This window comes from Hippopotamus amphibius, chromosome 17 (genome assembly GCF_030028045.1).
Source record: "Hippopotamus amphibius kiboko isolate mHipAmp2 chromosome 17, mHipAmp2.hap2, whole genome shotgun sequence".
NCBI classification, from domain to species: domain Eukaryota; kingdom Metazoa; phylum Chordata; class Mammalia; order Artiodactyla; family Hippopotamidae; genus Hippopotamus; species Hippopotamus amphibius.
The window spans coordinates 29,356,286-29,377,265 of record NC_080202.1 but is presented as its reverse complement, the minus strand read 5'-3'; the positions used below and the strand labels follow the sequence as shown (position 1 = coordinate 29,377,265).

The window sequence follows — 20,980 nt, the reverse complement described above, 5'->3', positions numbered from 1 at the left end:
TAGAGCTCAGGCTCAGTAGTTGTGGCGTACAGGCTTAGTTGCTCTGTGGCATGTGGGATCTTCCCCTCCCAGGGATTGAACCTGTGTCTCCTGCATTGGCAGGCAGATTCCTAACCACTGCACCACCAGGGAAGTCCTGCCTCAGTAAGTCTTGATATCCTAGTTTTTTTAATTCCTGGCAGCTTCCTTCCTTTATTTATTTATTTGTTTTGTTTGTTGATTTATATATAAACACAAAAAGTAATTGTTTTTATTAAATTATCATCATGTAGAATCCATTTTAAAATGTAGAAATATTTGTAAATGTTATTGGAGTATAGTTGATTTACAATGTTGTGTTAGTTTCAGGTGTACAGCAAAGTGAATCTGTTATACATATACGTATACATATATCCAATCTTTTTTTGATTCTTTTCCCATATAGCCTGGCAGCTTCCTTTAAACCACATGTTTGAGAGGCTACTCCATTTAAAAGATCTTAAATAAGTTTATGTGATTGACAGATAAGGTGAAATGAAAACAGAAATCATTCATCCGTAGAAGGCATTTATTTTTTTCAAGTAACGTTTATCAAGATCAGGGCCAGCTTCATGGGTATGTGACCTGTGCAGTCAGTCGCACAAGGCCTTGCTCACTTGGTTGGATCCTGTACTTGGTTTAATGCTCTGCTGTTACTTTCTTGAAACTCTTAATAACTTTTTTTAACTAGGGGCCTTGCATTTTCATTTTGTACTGTCCCCTTCCACCAATTGATTTTATATCCCAAATGAACTGACTGACATTCTGATATAATTCAGGGTAGGGTATAGTCAGCCTACCTAGAATAAGGAGAAGTTAAAGGTAAGAGATAAGGCAAAAGGCAAATTCAGATCTCCTGAGAATAGCCAGGTTGTAGAAATAAGATCAAGCAAAAGTTCATATTTCTTACCAGGACCCCTAAGACTCTAAGTACTCTAGACCCTGCCTACTTCTCTAACTTCATCTCCTCCCTCTCCCTATTCATCATGTTCCAGCCACACTTTTTTGCTCTGTAAACATCCCAAATTTTTGGCTGCCTTGAGAGCTGTTCTCTGCCTGGAATACCTGGTCCCTCAGTTTTTCTCCTGTCTGATCTATTATTTGGATCTTAGCTCAAAATCCACCACCCAATCTAATTTCACTCTCCTCTGTCCAGTCACATATGATCATATCACCCTTCAGTCTCTGAAATCTAGTTCATGTTGCTTCTGTTTTTATTATTTTTCTCCCAGTGCTAGCATGTAAATACCATAAAAGCAGAGGCCTTGGCTTGTTTGGCGTAATGTCATAGGTACTTAGCACAGTGCGTGCACGTGATTGTACTGAGCCAATGATTGGCAAGCAGAAGGCAGTCAGGTAGTTCAAGGAAACTTGTGAGAGCAGTGAGCTGTTGGTCTGATGAAGATCTCCTTTCAAGAAGCCGAGGACTCCTTTGAAGCAGTTTTATGTTGTTTCCCATTGGTTTGGGGTGTGGGTTAGAAGTAGATGGTATTTGTCCACCTCCAAGACAAATGAGTAGCATTCCTGACCTGCTTAAATTCTTAAAATCTAAGAAAAAAATTCACCACCAGAGGGAATATTGCCTTTGGGTACAGAATAAAGGAGATAGTAAAATAACCCTTTGACCAAATCTTTTATATCTTGATTTCCTGGAAGTTTCATGTCATTTTTAAAAGATTAGTTAAAGTCTAGCCCAGGGAAGGGAGTCATTCCTGATTTTTGTCAATGTTCCTGAACAACCCTAGGATCATATAAATAGCTAATGTTGTCTCGAAGAATTTCTGCTGTCATAAGATGTATAAGTTGTCACAGTTTCTAAACATTGTTATTTTATTTATTTATTTATTTATTTATTGACTGAATTGGGTCTTCGTTGCTGCCCGCAGGCTTTCTCTAGTTTCGGTGAGTGGGGCTACTCTTCATTTGCGGTGCATGGGTTTCTGCTTATGGTGGCTTCTCTTGTTGTGGAGCACAGGCTCTAGGCATGCAGGCTTCAGTAGTTGTGGTACGTGGACTCAATAGTTGTGGCTCACAGGCTCTAGAGCGCAGGCTCAGCAGTTGTGGCGCACGGGCTTAGTTGCTCCACGGTATGTGGGATCTTCCCAGACCAGGCCTGGAGCCTGCGTCCCCTGCATTGGCAGGCAGATTCTTAACCACTGCACCACCAGGAAAGTCCCATTGTTATTTTCTTACGTGTGTGTCTCTTCAAGTATAATACTGAATCTATAGGTCTAACTTTACAATAAGTGATATTTACATTTTTAATATTAGTTCCAGTGAATTTATAAATAGCAGGCATTTCTAATTTGTCAGTCACAGACTCGAGAAAGGTAACTTACTGGGTAGCCCTCCTTCTCCCTTAAAATGACCTTAATGTAAAATTTCACTGTCTCCTAAGAAAAAGCCTCCTTGATCTCCTTTTTCTTCCTTTATCCCCCTCTCTAATAACATAAGCATAAGCTCTCACACTCAGTAAGGAACTAAAGATCCCCAGTCACTTGACTGAAATAGTCTAGTGAGTCTTCAAAGGCATTTAGATGCATATGACCTCAGTAGCTTCTGACAAAGCCCCTTTCTCCTGTGTTTTTTAAAAATGACAGTGAGGCACAAGAGGAAGAAGAGGGGAGAGACTGTTTGGGCTTAGTTTTAAGCCAGTAAATCTCTCCTCCACCATTACAACACCTTGTTCTTTGTCTCTTTCCTTCTATTTATCTTTTCACTTTAGAGGAACAACTCTAAAAGATGAGTTCCTTGGCAACCTAGCTTGTTAAGAACTTTGAGGTAGATATAAAAATACTTTGTCAAAGGAGCATGGGGATTAGGTTCTTGCTTATAAAGCTCTCATAAGTCTATTCTAGAAGTATTATTTTAATCTTTGTAATGATTGCTCAGTAAGTCTAATTAATTGTAAGCTGTGAGTACGTGTATATGTATTGAATGAAGTGTGAAATAAGATGCACTTGGATATAAGCCAACATATTGCAGTTACACAATTTTCAACTAAAACCTAATATATGAATTGTGCTGTTTTACCTTCAACTAGTTTATTAGTAACACTAAAAAATAAAGACATTAAATCATGTGGTAGAATTTGGGGTGAAAGAGATTGTTTTCTAGAAGGTACTACTAGGTTTTCCAAAAACAGTTTTCATTCTTTACAAAATAATAGGTGTTTTAAAAGACATTAAGTTAATAGAAAAAAAATATTAAAATGCCTAGGAATTTAATAAATAAGAAATGTGCAAGACCCATTTGAAGACACTTTAAAACACTACAGAATGTCACAAAAGAAGACTTGAACAAAAGGAAAGATACACCAAGTACTTTGACAGGAAAACTCAACATCAAAATGATAGATACCAATACTGCCTCAATCAATTTGTAAATGTACTGGGATTTCCCAACAATTAGATTTAAAAAAACAAACAAACAAAAAACCAAGGAGGTTCAGATGTTGATGTATAAAAATAACCAAAAATAGCCAGGGAAACTTGGATGAAAAAGAGCAATGGCGGGGAGGGATTCGTCTTACCAGATATAAAAACATTATAAAGCTATCATTAAAATAAAAGTGTTATTACATGAATACGTAGAATAACAAATGGGCCAGAATAAAAAGTACAGTAGTAGACCCAACTACTTATGAGATTTGGTGTATGATAAAGGTTGCATCTCAGATCACATTTAATAAATGTGATTGAGACAACCACGTGATCTCTTGGGGAGAGAAAATAAGAGTTGGATCTATACCTTATACTGTAAAATAGCTGGATTCCAAGTGGATCAAAGATTTTAGAATGAAACTGTTAAAAAAGTACTGCAAGAAAATATGAGAGTTCTTTGTAACTTTGGAATGGGCAAGGACTTTCATTTGACTTAAACCAGAAGTCATAAAAAGATAAATTTAGCCACAAACGTTTGCATAACCAAAAAAAAAATCTGTAAGAGCAAAAGGAGGAAGATATAATACGCAATTCTTAGTGCAGACAGAGGGATAATCTCCCAAGGATTTAAGAACTGGAAGGAAAATTGGCAAAATATCGGAAAACACAGTTCACATAAAAGGTTCTGAAAGCATAAAAAAAATGCTCAGTCTCACTCAGACTACATTAAGATACCCTTTCCATCAATATGACTGTCAAAATCCAAGTTATGTAGTATATCATGTTGGTGAGAATTTGGAATAACAGGCACTATTATTGATGGAATAGTAAATCGTACAGCCCTCATGGAGGGCAGTTTGGCATTTTCTGTCAAAATAACAAGTGTGCATAAACTCTGATTTTTTGTAAATTTAACTTACAGATATATTGGTACATGTGTAATGTGACCTATATATAAAGATTTCATTATAACAATAGCAAAAAAATTGAAGCAATTTAAATATATATCAATAAGGGAATAAATAAATATGGTCCATCCATAAAATGGAATACTATACAGCTGTGAAAATGTAAAGAATTAGTATGCTATGTAAAAATATGAAAAGAATTCCAAGTTATATATCAAGTTAAAGAAAGAAAGAAACAGGTTACACAATAGTGCATATAGGATGCAGGGCTACCACACACTCCAGAGGACCTGTTCACATCAGAGTCTGTATGACCCATACCTTCTGGACTGTACAGTGTACAGCCTGAACAGCTGGATGGTTTGTGCCTGATTGTAGCTCCTTTCTGCATGAAAAAAAAAAATCAAGGAATCAGAATGTTTATATTTGTTTATTTGTATATAAAAGAACTGAAAGGATTCACAAGAAACTAAAACAGTAGGTACCTAAGTGGGTGGAAATTGTGTGGAGATGGATAGGACAGAGATGTACATCCGTTATATTTGTCCACATTGGAAAGTACTAGCTATTATTTAAAATTTAAAAATATACTATTTCATGTGGCATTATTGTAATTTAATCAAATTAACATTTACCATCATTTCTGTCAGATATTTTTATCCCTTGCCCTTTTATATTCTCTATTTTTGTCTAATAAGAAGAACTAGTTTTAGAAAGTGCTGAATGTCATGTCTCTGAGAATACAAATTGTCTATTATTCAAACATCATATGTATGATAAGCACATTTTAATCTGATGAGATTTTTAATTGTATGGAATGAAAACTTTTAATGCAATCATAAGAGAGTTATATATCAAAGTAAAGCTCTAATTTAAGCTTTCCAGAATAGAGTCATCTTATAAAACAAGATTTTTTTCCCAAGAGTTCCACTATGTTTCTGCTGACCTAACCTTTTCCCCCGTGAGTCACCAAGCTAGAAAAACAAAATATTTTCCTTGAATGGGTGTATTTTTAGTAAAAAAATAGAATGTTTTCTTTCTGTGTCATTCATTAATACTGTGAAGTTGGAGGGTTGGGGTGCATTTGTAACGTTACTAGAACCACGGTCGATTGAGGGCCTGGGATTGGGGGCCTGGCTCGCTTGTGTAAAGGAAGGGGTAGGAAGCAAGCAAAGAAGAGGTAGGGAAAAGGCCATCTTATGATTTTTAAGGATATGGCAATGGATACCTTGTTCATGTGGAGAAAAAAGAAAGCCTGCTGTTGGGATGGATAAGGTTAAACCCATTTCATTATTGTAAAGAAGTTTAATCAGTAGTATCATCTTCATGGGGACTTCCCTGGCGGTCCAGCGGTTAAGACTCTGAGCTTCCACTGCAGGGGGCACAGGCAGGGGCATGGGTTTAATCCCTGGTCCAGGAACTAAGACCCCACATGCCATGCAACACGGCCAGGAAAAAAAAAAAGGTATCATCTTCATAGAAGAGAGACAGCATATCACGACATTAACGCTGTCTTATTCTACTTTGTTGGAGGATGACATTTTTCCACATAAATTAATGTTCCAGCATGGTATAGCAGAAGAAGCTTGCATTTGAAGCCTGGCAGAACTGGATTCAAATTCCACTTTACAACTATTTAGCATTGTGGCCATGGACAAGTCGCAGAGTTTCTCCATTAACTGATTTTCTTATGTAAAATGGGTTAACATTACCCAACTTTTGGCCCTCCTCTGAGGATAAAATCCTCTAGTGTGGTGCCTGGTTGTGGTGGTGTTTCATGATGACTCCTCCATTCTGGGTTAGGTGGCCTTCCTCCATGCCCCCAGCACCCTGTGGACACCTCTATCAGAGCACTTAGCACCCTCTGTTCATTTGACTGTCTCTGGGGTTAGACTCTTTGCTTTTTATCTTACCTTCAGCACTTAGGAGAATGTCAGGTATGTTAGGTAAATGAAATAATTTAGAAACTGAAATTTCATTTTAATACTTTAAAGTAGAAAGTTTAAATGACACTATATGGAATCTATTATAGAATTTAACAGTGACATGTCCATTATACTTGTATATGTTCCATGACCTGGGGACCCAGTGCCCAGTTAAGACAAATCACTACTGGTTGGGAATCTTACTCACTTTGGTAACAGTGTGAGGACGGCTCAATTTTTTACATCTCCCTTAACCCTCACGGCAACGCTTTGAGCTAGGTGTTACTATTCCTACCTTAATATGAAGAGATGCCAGGAGGTTGGATAACTTTTCTAAGTCTGTATGGCTAACATATAGTGGTATTGCCATTTGAACTCACCTTTTTTTTTTCCTCTTTGTACTTAAATCTTTTTTTTCCATGACATTAGATAAGATAAATACACTTGAAATAAATGGTAGTTGTTATTATTACTGTTGTAAAGTTTTGGGAATCTGCTCCATGCATGTATTATTAAAGCAGTCTCTAATGAATTTACAAAAAACTTACTTTTATTATTGAACTCTGTTCCACAGCTGCGTTAGACTTGTGGACCGCAGCAGCAGCTCTTGACTCAGTCATCACTCTGTCAAGCCCTGGGATTGTAAGTTCTTCCCTCAAGTTCCCCCTACATCCCCCACAGGGTACTGAATAACCTCCTTGCTTCCTGGCCATCGGACTTTTGCTGCTGACAGCACTTAGTGGCTTCATTTCCCTGCTGCTGTGATCTACGTGCTCCCACTGTTTCTGTTGCTTGCTACCGCAGGGGCTGTGAAAGTTGAAGCAGGTTTTTAACACCCAGGCCAGTGATTCAGTTCTGTTTTTGGATCCCAGAAGGTATTGGCTTTTTCTTCATAGTCCACTTAATTTGCTGACAGAAGAATCTAGGATTTCTTTCACATAAATGGTTGCAGAAGAGATGGGATAATCCCCTTGATTTTAGTTCTCTGCCTCAGTGTGGCTCTCCCTAGAACTTAGGGTTTCTGAGTCCTCAACCTCTCTGGGATTCTGCAAGATAGGTTCCTCCACATCTCTATCTGTTTTTGAGGCCAGAATTTTTCCATGAATCAGTTGTGGTGTACTGAGTTAGTGACTGCCCTTCAGCTTCTTAGCCTTTCCCTAGCTTTCAGCTTCTTCAGGCCTTCTTTATCAGTTATCACCCTACCATCTATTTTTTGTCTTCCAAAAATTTATTGAAACTTTTCATCTCATGGCAAGACAATTTTTTCTTTAACATTATGAGCCTAGAAGCTCAGATTGGAACTCAGATCTGTCTGATGTCAAGTTCCATGCTGTGGGCTCTGAAGCCTGAGTTCTAGCTGGGAAAACAACCACTTGTGTTTCTCATTTGTGTAGGGAAAGTCTCTCTGAGTCTAGTTACTCTTTTCTTTAATAAGAGGGTTGTGCTAAATGATCCTGTCTTTTTCAGCTCCAGGTTTCTGTACTTCATTTATGTTTCTTATGCAGAAGTGGTAAATCTCTGTTCAAATACAGTTAATGAAACTGCATTATTCTCTATAATTTTCACAGTGGAGCTATATGAGACATTAAAATAATATTTTTTTTTATAGGAAAGTATTTCAGAAGCTCACGGAGTAATATGAGTCAGAGTAATATAGGATCTGCAGGAAGTCCCTCAAGATAGTTGGTGAGACAATAGAAATTTGTATTTTTTTCAAAGTGTACTATATAATTAGTTTGCAGACATTCTGAACATGAAATTTCTAGCTTTGTGCTCACAAGAGACATTTACCTCAGTCTTTTATTTTTAATGTGGTTTTTAAGCTCAGTAGTGGTGGAAGCTATAATAGTTACCTAAAGCTTAACTGTATTCTTCACTTCTGCTAGAAAATGCAGATTTTTATATAGATATAGATATTGATAATGATATAGATATAGTCCTATAGCTCTGTCTAGCTATGTACAGAACTGTCTTTACATTTCTCACATATTATCAGCAGTGAATAAAATGCCATAGCCCCAAATATATAAAATACATCTATCATCTATACACAGGCACATATTATTTACATGCCAAGTATATGTAATGTTTTTATGCAAAGTTGAAATCAAATTTGACCGTTATAAGATATGACAATTTATTTTCTACTTCTCCAATCTTAGGAAAAGAAGAACTTATAGACTCTTCATCAAGATCTTCATTTATACAGCTGTTAAATCCAAGGCTACAGTAGTGGTGAAACCATGAATAAAAATACATCTGCTGTAGTATCATCCAGTCTACTTGAAAAGTAATTGCTAAATTAAATTTAATATGTTTTGACCTATCATAGTTTAAAATATGTAGAATATTTATGAAAATTTGGTGGAAAATTTCATACAGACCTCTGGTCTAAGATAGTGCTAATGAAAATGTTGATCAGATCTTTCAATGTAAATCAAGGTATAGGACAAATTCTGCCTTCTCTTTTAGAATTATTTATAGAGATTGCTTTTTAAAAATTTTATCTGATTTTTTGAATATCTAAAATATGTATAATTCCAGTATAAAAATAGTGTAATGTAAGATTAACATTTGCTGAGTAACAAGCCAGCTCTAAGTACCTTAAAACAAACAAGCCTTTATTCTTTCGCGTGATTCTGTGGGCAGTTCTGGTCTGCACCAGGTCATGTAGGATGGCCTCATTGACATGTTCTGGGGCCTCATCTGGGAAGGCTGGATGGCTGAAGTCTCTTTCAACCTGGTCTCTCATCCTCCAGGCAGCTAGCTCAGGCTTTTTCGTGTTGTGGCGGAATGGTTCCCAACAACAAGCACAAGTGTTTTTCAAATGTCTGTTTTCCTCACATTTGCTTATGCACCATTGGCTGAAGCAGTTTAGATAACTAAGTCCAAGTTCAAGGTCTAGAGTTATAGACTTTACTTTTTAATGAAAGAAACAGTAAAGTCACATTCCTAGGGGCATGCAGACAGAGATGGAAAGAATTGGTGGCTGTTTTTATAACATGTAACACCTATATAACAAGGTATATTCAGAGCAGTCCTGCTTTCAGTCTTGCCCTTCACTCTGTGCCCTCATTCCTCCTATAAATAGCCATCTTTATTCTTAGTTCTTTTTCAGTGTTTCTTTTTCATAGGCAAATACATATCCATATGAATATATATGCCTGTTATGTATATGTGTGTATGTAATTATATTTTTTCTCAAAGCTATTATTTATTTTGTATATAGTTCCACTGTACATTAGACATTCTTCTATTCTTGCTTACATAGTAAACAAGTGTATATCAGCACTTTGACTCAGGTTTGAAGCTCTTTCCTGGAGAAGGATGTCAGGTCAGTTAAACTCAGGGTATCTTTCTCTGATGCCTCCTCCTGGGAACACTGGAAAGCTCCAGTCTCCTAGAGGTATAAGCCAGGCCCAGCTGTGTGGTAGGTGAAGCGCTCTATCCATAGAGCTCCATGCATTGCTGTTGAACAGTTTTACTCTGTGTGACAGCACAGAGTTTTATTCAACTGCTTAGGGCAAAATCAAGTTCATGAAGAAGAAGCATATGACTAACACAAGATGTCCCAAAACACCCAGGATCCAGCTCCCAGGCTCCACTTGCCAGTGCATTCTTAACCAAAAGGTAGCATGCTATATATAGTGTTTTGACCAGGCTTTTTTTAAACTTAAAATTATATCCTGGTGATCACTTCTTATCAATTAATAAAGATCTTCCTTGTACCTTGTTATAACTGTATAGTATTCTGTTCTTAATATACCACAGTTTATTCATCCAGTACCTTATTGATGGACATTTGAATTGTTTGCTAATTTTGGTGACTGCAAATTATTCCAAATGACGAACCTAGTATACCAGTCATTTTGTATTTCTTGCCAGAGTATCTTTGGGAAAGATTCCTAGAAATGAGATTGTTGGATCAGAGGGTAAAGTTAGAGATTACCAGATCCCCTCTTTAGGGGTTATGCCATTTTGCATCACCACCACCAGTGTATGAGAGTACCTCTTTCCTAAAGCCTTGTCTTATATTCTCAAAGTTCTAAATTTACGTTGATTTGATAGGTGAAAAGCAGTGTCTCTGCCTTGTTATAACTTGTAACTCTCTTACCATTATTAAAATTGAGCAGCAGAACTATTTTTAAAAGCAAAAAAAAAAAATAAGTAATATAAATTCTTAACAGTGATGGAATTTTAATGTAAGGTCCTAGCAAGTAAATACACTGCTGTATTAATAATAGACACTGTGTGTTGGGAGGGATCCTTTACTGAAATAATAATGTTTTCTGAAGATTGTATGTGTCCCCATTGAAGGAAATTGACATTTAGAGGGTTTAAGAGGTTGTGGGAGGTGCCTAATAAGGACCTTTGTCCCCTCTCTCCTTCATTTCTCCCATTTCTAGGCTTCACCCCTTTACGTCCTAATCTCTTGTCAAGAATAGATTGAGGTTCTGAAATCTGACAGTAGAACATTTTCTGCCTTTTTTCCTAATTGACTAATTACCCTGGTAACCAGATAGGCCCTCCAACCCTAGAGCTGAATTCAATATAAGGCAACCCTAAAGGATGTTCTATATAAAGAGCAAAATATTCAAAAACAGAGTTTTATTTGTTTTTTACAATTTTAATTTCTTTCATTCTACTTTTTTTATGATTTGACTTTTGAGTACAAGTCTTCTTAAAGATATAGTTAGAACTTCTATGGCAGAAGTTAAGAAAATTTTTTTAAAGCTGTAATCATATGTAAGATATGAAGTAACTTTTTTAACAGCAGTTTCTGTGTTTTGGCATATTTGAAGACAACTAGAAGTCCTATATTCAGCAATGGCTTTGCTGCACCAGTGAAGCAGATCTTAGACTATACTTTGCCTCTGGAGTAAGACAGACCGCGCTCACATTGTTCTCCAGCTTCATAACCCTGGGCCGTCAAGTTAACCTGCCCAGATTTGGGTTCTTTTAGAAAAATGAGAGTAATAATCTTAGAGATTTTATAAATATTAATTGAATGGCATAATTGTATATTGCTTCGCACAATACCTACTACACCATAAGTAAGTAGACAGCCCTGAGCTTCATTTCATACTTTATTCAAGTTCTCTTGGATCAGTAAAAGTCTCTGCTCTGATCACCATTTAGAAACACAACTGAGGTGGAGTGGGGAGAATACTTTTTGTAGAATTCTTTTTAACAATTCCTTCCTTTCTAAAGGCATCACTTCTATTCTGGCCGAAATTACCGCTGGAACAAGTACTTTGTACCAGGAAAATACTTTTTCTAAATTAAAAGGATAAACTGTTTTTATTTTTGTTTTTATTTTGTTTTTTTAAGATTCAAATGGTCATATTTATGTTGCTTTAAATGGCCACAAACATGTTTTTTAAAGTTGCTTACCTAATGAAATCCTTCAGTGTAGTCAAAAACTCAATTAAAAGCAAATCTCTAAAGTCACCTTTAATAAATCTTTAAATTTATTTAAATAATATTTTTAAAGTATTTTTCTTCTACTCCAAAGAATTTAGCATTATTGCAGTAATCGCTTATATTGTTTGGTTGTTTTATAGAAAAATTAAAATTAGAGCTAAGAAAATTCATTTGATTGCTTTTATATGATCAAACTTTTTAAAATGTCATTGCTAGTGTGTACTGAGTATTTTGAGTTGTCTAGTTCTAAGAATTTGATTTAACAAATAATTTAAAGAAAAAGTAGATACCCGTCTCTAGGCTAACCTGTGCATGCTAATTTACTTTATCTTAGGGATCCTGCCTTTCAAATGATTACAGTTACCAAGGAAACAGGCCTTGGTCTGAAGATCCTAGGAGGAATTAATCGGAATGAAGGTCCCTTGGTATATATTCAGAAAATCATTCCTGGAGGAGACTGTTATAAGGTAAAAATGAAAATAAAAATAACCTTTCACCTAAAAGACAAAACCACTGGTGACGAGGTGTGTTTTCCTATGTCATCAGCACATTTTTAATATTATTGGGTGGGCCAAAAGGTTCGTTCGGTGTTTTTCCATAAGATGGCTCTAGTAGCACTTTAGTTGTCTTTAACTTCATTTGAAACAATTTCGATAGATTGTATGTGACAGCTGTCATATCAGCGTGCATTTAAAAAAAGGCTTATCAAAATTGCTAAATTTTTGTATTGCTATTTTAATATTGAAGCTGGAAGAAAAACAACATTTTTGGCATATCATGGTTTATTATTTCAAGAAAGGTAAAAACACAACTAAAATGCACAAAAAGATTTGTGCAGTGTATGGAGAAGGTGTTGTGACTGATCGAATGTGTCGAAAGTGGTTTGTGAAGTTTTGTGCTAGAGATTTGCTTGACGATGCTCCATGGTCAGGTAGACCAGCTGAAGTTGATAGCGATCAAATCAAGACGTTAATTGAGAACAATCAACGTTATACCACGTGGGAGATAGCCGACACACTCAAAATATCCAGATCAAGTGCTGAAAATCATTTGCACGAGCTTGGTTATGTGAATCACTGATGTTTGGGTTCCACATAAGTTAAGCGAAAAAAACCTTCCTGACCATATTTCTGCATGCGATTTCTTACGGAAACACAATGAAAACATTCTGTTTTTAAAACAAATTTTTGACGGATGGTGAAAAGTGGATACTGTACAAAATGTGGAACAGGAGAGATCGTGGGGCAAGCAAAATGAATCATCACCAGCCCACCAAAGGCCGGTCTTTATCCACAGAAGGTGATGTTGTGTATATGGTGGGATTGGAAGGAAGTCTCTATAATGAGCTCCTTCCAGAAAACCAAACGATTAATTCCAACAAATACTACTTCCAATTAGACCAACTGAAAGCGACACTCGACAAAAAGCATCCAGAATTAGTCAACAGAAAATGCATAATCTTCCATGAGGATAATGCAAGACTGCATGTTTCTTTGATGACCAGGCAAAAACTGTTGTAGCTTGGCTGGAAGTTCTGATTCATCCACTGTATTCACCAGACATTGCACCTTCAGATTTCCATTTATTTCAGTCTTTACAAAATCCTCTCAATGGAAAAAACTTCAGTTCCTTGGAAGACTGTAAAAGGCACCTGGAACTGTTCTTTGCTCAAAAAGATAAAAAGTTTTGGGAAGATCGAATTATGAAGTTGCCTGAAAAATGGCAGAAGGTAGTGGAACAAAAGAGTGGCTACGTTGTTCAATAAAGTTCTTGGTGAAAATGAAAATTGTGTCTTTTATTTTCACTTAAAAAACCAAAGGCACTTTTTGGCCCACCCAATAACTGAATGTCCACTGTGACCATTTCTCGGTGAAAGATACAAAGGGATTGGAAGATAGACCTTTACCCTCAAGGAGCTTGAACCTAACAAATGAATAGGAAATAAATATGAAATAAATATAAAAGTAACAGATTTCAAGCTCTAACTAAATGTTATATATTTTTAATTATATGCTGTTCAAATTTTATCCTAAGTATGGCTGAGAGAAATTATATTTGAAGACATGTTATCTACCCCCTGCTCTGAGTTAGGGTTAAGTTACATCAGTTAAACTAAGTTCATTTAGCCTCTCCTAAATACAAAACAAAACATAACAAACTAAGCAAATAAAATCCACTCATTTCTGAATTTGCAGTAATTCTTGTTGAATTTTTTAATTATGTCACTCACTAGCTGCCCATATTAGATTTAGAATTGACTAGAAAATTAGATTAGAAATTAGATTTAGAATTGACTAGAAAATATCTTTTTTAGGAATTAGAAAGGATTACTCTCCTCCACACTGTAAGAAATATGTAAATCATGAGTTCTTTTTTGCTCTGGTTGCTAGGAAGCTCAGATCCATATTTGAAGCACTTAGTTAACAAATTGGTGACTATATTTTCATGCTCATTTCTCTTGAATTGCATTTGCTATTTCTGTTTTACTAATGTGATTCTATATCTTTCATTGAAAATTGCCTCCAGTCCTTTTTGGAGAAATGTAGGATATAAAGAATTTAATAAAATATTCTATTACTATCAAGCTATATAACATGAGAAAGGATCTTCCTATAAAGTTTGTGTATATTGTTGTTGTTCTTTTGGTTGAATAAATAGTCCTACCCTTACCCCTCCAGCCCTACACCAAACACTGTTTAGCAAGCAGTTTGTTTATTCAATTGAATTTTTTTCCTTATTAGAAAAAAAATCAGTTCAACCAATAACTTTCAAAACAATATATTTAAATTGTTTCAATCTTGTCGAGATAATAAGTTATCTTCCAAATATACTTACCAAGTTATAAGTATTATACAGTAAGTATAGGGTATTATAATGATGTCATTTTTGGCTATTGAACTTAATTTATTAACTACATAAGAGCATACTTAAACACTAAACTTAAATTCAAACAAACAAAAAACAGAATTTTTCTTGTAAGAATTGAGATGTACTACTTTAGCTTTAAAGCTGAGGATGTGTGTGTGTGTGTGTGTGTGTGTGTGTGTGTGTGTGTTCAGTATAGCTAAGGTATATTTTAGACTATACTTGAAGTAATGCAATAGAGCATGGTACCTAACAAGTGGTAAGAATTTACTTTTAAGACAAGCATCAATTTGTGCTTTTTTTTTTTTTCCCATGAAAGATATTTGCAGTTAAAGTAATAAATTGATAGCAGTGGTGCTGAGTGACTGATCTCCTGTCAGTGATCACAGACTAAGATATTATACCTATAATATATATTTTCTCCTTTTGATTTTCTAAGAATTTCATTGTTTGAAAGGGTATTAGAAAGCAAAGCTATGTAATAAAGTGATTTTACATTTACCACTAGAGAGCAGCACAGAGTTATTAATGTTTTTTGACAATATCTGGTCATGTTCAAGAGAAGAAAACTGCCAAAATAGAGAAAGGTGTAGACAGAGAAGAATAAGTAGGTTTGCAATGCTTACGTTTACTTTTGTATTCTTCCTCAGGATGGAGAGTTACATACGTATTTACTCTGCAAATACAAATTAATGCAATGTTATTTAAAAAATTTTTTATGAATACTAATAATAGAATTTACTGGGTTCTAAATACTATGTTAGGGTTATTAATAAATTTCTAATCTGCACAAAATTTCTGCAGATGTTTTCATAGAATAGGAAACATAGGCTCATAGGTTATCCTTATTAAGTTGCTGAACTGAGCAACTGTTAAGATGTTTTAAATGCATACAAGTGCTTTCACTTGCTTAATTTTATTTTAAATTATATTATTTCAGAACTAATAATATAGGCAATCTCAAGTTTATAGATGGATTATATTTCATTTATATTCCCGAACCTTATAGATAGGGCATTATTAGAACTCAGAAGGAGTTATCTGTAATTAATCGTGGTTAGCTGCCCCTCCTCCCCCTTACCCCCATACACACACAAAAGTATTTTCCTTCCTGGAAGATATGAAATACAGTACTGGTTCAGTAACCAAAATGGTCATGTTTCTTTGAAAAATGTATTCCAGGTTCAAACTTGGAACATCTTGACACGTTTTGCTAGTTCAGGTTGGAAAGAAGATTCTCCCAGCTCCAAGAGCTAGAGGTAACCTATAGGTTGGTAACAAATATACTAGGTACTGAGTTAAGGAAAATATGAATTATGGGAACTCCAAGGCCCTTTTCACCCCACCAGCCAATCCCATATGAGTTTGGAGTCCTCGGTGTTCAATCTTAGGTCCTTTTTTGGGTGGGATACTCCCTTGACCTTCATACCCACATATCCAATTGCCTGTTCAACATTTCCACTTGGATCTCTTAAAGGCATCTCAAATACAAAAATATCTGAGGCAGGACTCATGATATTCACACTACACCTTCATCTACCCATTTCTCCCCAAACAGACCTCCTTCCAGTGTTCCCAATCTCTGTCAATGACGCCTTCTGGTTGCACAAAGTCAGAAAGCCTAACCGCATCCTAACTACTTCCTCTCCCTGAACACCCATATTCAATTCCTTAGTACATACTGTTGACTGTTCTACTCTCTAAATACCTCTTAAGCCGTTAGTCTTCTTGATCTCCGCTGCCATCACCATTGCTTAAACTATCATCAGTTTTTATTAGACCTCACGATAGTTTTGTCTGCTCTTATGCACCATTCCTATTTCCCTCCCTACTTATCCTGCTAATACTTACTTGCCTACAAGGCTCTGTATAATGTGACTTCTGCCCTCTACTTCTCTGACTCTCCATCCCTATGCTTTCGGGGTAGAATTCTTTCAGTCCCTGGAAGTCTCGTGTTATATGCTGCTCCCCGTGACTGAGAACAGCTCCCCCCATTACTTTCAAATATCAATTCAAAGACCACTTCCAAATAGAGGTATTCCCTGTGCTTCCCTCCTCCCAAGTCTAGGCCAGGTTGTTTTCCTGTTTGTGCACCTATCTTTCATATCACCTGTCTGCCTGTTTCTTTCCTTCTCAGTTTGTAATCATGCATAATATCTGTGATTGTTTTACCAACTCTGCCTGAACCACAAGTCTCAGAATATTTCCTAAGTTCAAGGATTTTATCTGATTTTATTCACAATAATACCCTTAGTCCCCAGCATGGTACCTGACACATATTAATTGCTCAGTTAATAGCAGTGAATGAATAATTCTTCAGTCACGTTTCTGAGAATTACCAATCTGCCTGTTTACCATTCCACTGCCACTATCTGGGCTCCACACCAAAGTACCTTTTCTTCCTAACTCTTTGTGTCTGATTCTGAACAACACTTTGAATGGTTTTTGTTTTTGTTTCTTTGTTTCTCTGTTAATACTGTAAGGGGAGCAGGCAGGAATCAAAATTTTTTCTTCAAAACTGATGTATTTCATTTACCGGATTCTAGGGTACACACACACACACACACACACACACACATGAACATATGTACAGTCAGCCCTCTGTATACTCGGGTTCCAAATCTGTGGGTTCAACCAACCTCAAATTGAAAATATTCAGAAAAAAATAATTCCAGAAAGTTCCAAAAAGCAAACATGATTTTGCTGCACAGGCAACTATTTACATGGCATTTACATTGTATTTATGTATCATTTACATTTTATTAGGTATGATAAGTAATTTAGAGATGCTTTAAAGTATACAGGGAGGGTATGCATAGGTTCCATGCAAATGTGCCATTTCATGTAAGGGACTTGAGCAACCACGGATTTTGGTACCCAAGGGGGTACTGGAACCACTCTCCCTCGGATACCGAGGGACAACTGTATACACATACATACATATATATAAAACAAATATATAGATATGTAATTACCTGTGTGTTTACATACACACAGGTATGTGTATATATACATATATATTTTTTTTCCTTTCTCTAGCATCTCTGAAATTGAGATGGATCTTACAATAAATGTCACAGTGTAATTGGCAGTGTTTTTTCTCTTAGTGCTGCATAAAATAATGGTATATCTTATAATCAATATCTTTTTTTTAAATCATCAATGGTCCTGGGCTTTTATGTATTTATTTTTATTTTTTATTTTTTAATTAATTTATTTATTGTCTGTGTTGGGTTTTTGTTGCTGCGCGCAGGTTTTCTCTAGTTGCAGTTACAGTAAGCAGGGACTACTTTTTATTGTGGTGAGCGAGCTTCTCATTGCAGTAGTTTCTCGTTGCAGAGCACAGGCTCTAGGCACGTGGGCTTCAGTAGTTGTGGCATGTGGGCTCAGTAGTTGTGGCTCAAGGGCTCTAGAGCTCAGGCTCAGTAGTTGTGGCACACAGGCTTAGTTGCTCCGCAGCATGTGGGATCTTCCTGGACTAGGGATTGAAACCGTGTCCCCTGCATTGGCAGGTAGATTCTTAACCACTGCACCACCAGGGAAGTCCCTGTAATCAACATCTTAGGTGTGATAAGTTCAGGACTTCTTCTGGTCCAATCTTATAGATTAAGACAAAGATCACATATACAGATGCTAATGGTTAGTCATGAGGATTACAGCAGGGCATATCTAACTTTCAGAAGCAATCTGTTTTCAGGATATGCTGAGTATGTCACTGGAACTGGGACCATGGTTTTTGGGATAGATAGGACAAAGGCCTCTGGATGGCAAGGGGTAAAGAAAGCTGCCAACTGGCGGGGAGCTAAAGCAGTAGCAGCCAAGAGGGTTCTCTTTACTAGAGTTCTGTTCAGTCATTTTTCTCCTTTGCCATTATTATTTGTGTTAGAACCACCTTAATTTCCTCAAAGTGTTTCCTGGGCTTTATTCATTTATTGTGGACCTACTGTATACCTGGCACTATGCTCAGGGAAATAACCATGAAAAGGGCATAGTTCTGGTCAACTGAAAGAATCAATACTGCTAATTTGGGAGTTGCTGAATTAATGTACTCTAATGGAAAAAAAAAGATGCAAACAAATAAGGACAGTACGGAGTAAGTGCAATAATATAAGTGCATTTGGAGCAAAGAGAAGGGGACAATTAAGTAAATCTAGGGAGCTGGAGAAAGCTTACAGCAGAGATAATGCTTGAGATTATTTGGCTGTGAAGTTTAAATGAGGCAAGGTGGGTGGTGGCATTCTAGATAGGAATTAATATGTGTAAGCACATTAAAGTTTGAAAGACCGTGACTGGTTTGAAGAACACATTCTGAGAATAGAATGAAGAATTTATATGCTGAGGAGGGAAGGTGGATGATGAGGCTAGAAAAAGTTGGCTGCAGCTAGTTTGTTGTGCTGGGTTTGGAAAGTTCAGGAGTTTCAACTTTTCCCACCGGTGGGCAGTCATCAAGGCTTCCTAACTTGAGGAATGGGAGGATTAAATTTGCTGTCACTGTGAAAATTGCCTACAACAGATATGGGATTCTGATTCAACTCACCTCAATTTAATGCCTACCGTGTGCTAGGATTTTATATGTTATTTAGTTATCACAGCAACTTTGTGTGATAGGTACTTATCCCTACCTCACAGCTAAGAAAATGAATCTCATGGAGATTAAACAAATTGCCTGGTATTAAAAGAGGGATACCTCCACTGACAGTGTATGAGAGTATGGGAAAGGAATCCAGAGGCTTGCAGGAGCATTCCTTATTATTGAGGAATAGTGAGTTAGAGTCAGGCTGTATAGATGGTTTCTGAAACTATGGTAACACACTATTTAGAAAACTGTATAATGGTCATTATAATCTGCAATGGACAGTGTTGGTAGTTTTTAACAGAATTATTCAAGTGTTCAAGAATACATTATTGTTTCCTCATCTTTATAAATGTCAGTGTGAAAGAATTTCAGACTGAAGTTGGGCGTGCGAAAGTGCTTGGCACCTTGCCTGTCATGTTGTGTGGTTGCTCAGTAAGTGCTGAATCAGAATCTAGACAGTGTAGAAGAGGCCTCTCTGAAGTTAGTATCTTCACAGACACATTAATCCAGCTGGGGCAGAATTCACTGGCTTTGAATGCCAGACTTTTACAGAAATAGCTTTGTTTTAGTTTGCAGGTTCTGACTTTTAAACAGGTTCAGAAATTCACATGATCAGCTAAGATCTTATTCTAGGAAGCAAAGAAGGGAGAAAAAAACTGCTGGTGAGTTCTTTTCAGAAACAAAAATATATATAAACACCAGAAATACAGTCAGAGACTTTCTCCTTCTTCTCTTCTCTGACTCTTGCCTTCCTGGAAAATGCTACTTCAGTACATCAGTGTACTTTAACATAAGAAGTGTTAAATTGCCTTCCTGAGAACTTTTTCCTCTATGTGGCTAATACTGTGCATCCCGAGAGGAGGATGTGGGTGGAGGTAGGTCGATTAAACCCTATCACCGACTTCTGTTTTCTGAAGGCTGTTTCTCTGTAATGCTGACAACAAACTGTGGTTTCTATAAGATAACATGGAGAGAGGAGCTGTCTCCGACAATTTAGAATTTAGTTCTGTGTTCCTTGTGGATGAGATTGTGCACCTCCCCCAGCCCCTTCCTTCACTTTCTCTCATTGTTTATGAGCATCTAGCTAGCAAGTTGTGGAGCTCAAATTCAAATTCAGATCTATCTGGTTGCCATACCTCATGCTCTTTTTCCCTTATCAGTCCACTGCCTCTGAAGGCTCCTGCCCAACTAGAAGACAATTGAGTTGGCATCTGGTTTATAGTCATCATTATGGAATTTTCCATTTTCAATGAGGTTTAATAAAAGGCAGTTTAATACCAAGAATATTTAGATTAAAACAAAATAACTTAATATTTACTGTCCACCACCCCAATTCTAAAAGAACCTTTTTTCCCTTGTCAGTGTCCTTTAAATGCTTTGTTCCAATGAAGCACGGCTTCTTCATTTTTCCCTTTCTTTCCCTAAATTATTTCCAGGCTTTGGGATATAAGTCAATAGTAGTATAGTAATTAAATTTAGGTTATAATCTACCTTATTAAGCTGATTCTAATGAGGAATTTTTTGTAGATTCCAAATGATCTAAAGCTGGGTTTAACAATGACATTTAATTTTATTTATTTATTTTAAAATTGGATTTTAAGGATCTCTATTTGACCGTTACTTCCAATGCCAGTTTTGGAATTTAGAACCAAAATAAAATTCATCTATTTAGGAACATTGCTGAGGCAAATGTCATGAGTTTTCTTTTTATATCGATGGACTAGAAAATTTCTTTGCTTTTTAGTAATGTAATATTTTACACATACCAAAGGATGTTGGAACATATATCTAACTTATGAAGTACAATAATGAAACGAACACCTATGAATCCACTTAGCGTTCACCATTTGATTTGCAAAGTAGAAAATTTTACTATTAAGT

General features: G+C 36.3%; 1 protein-coding gene across 4 annotated transcripts in view; it reads left to right on the top strand.

Moving 5' to 3' along the window:
- STXBP4 (syntaxin binding protein 4) overlaps positions 1-20,980 on the top strand; it is a 185,480-nt gene that overhangs the window by 3,308 nt on the left and 161,192 nt on the right. For 2 of the 4 annotated variants that reach the window (XM_057713746.1, XM_057713742.1), the window contains exons 2-5: positions 6,809-6,876; positions 7,844-7,920; positions 8,397-8,524; positions 11,993-12,125. In XM_057713746.1, coding sequence (XP_057569729.1) covers positions 8,478-8,524; positions 11,993-12,125 — 180 coding nt within the window. In that variant the 5' untranslated portion in view covers positions 6,809-6,876; positions 7,844-7,920; positions 8,397-8,477. The remainder of the gene's footprint in view (positions 1-6,808; positions 6,877-7,843; positions 7,921-8,396; positions 8,525-11,992; positions 12,126-20,980) is intronic. The other 2 variants (XM_057713743.1, XM_057713745.1) reach the window with 2 other exon arrangements.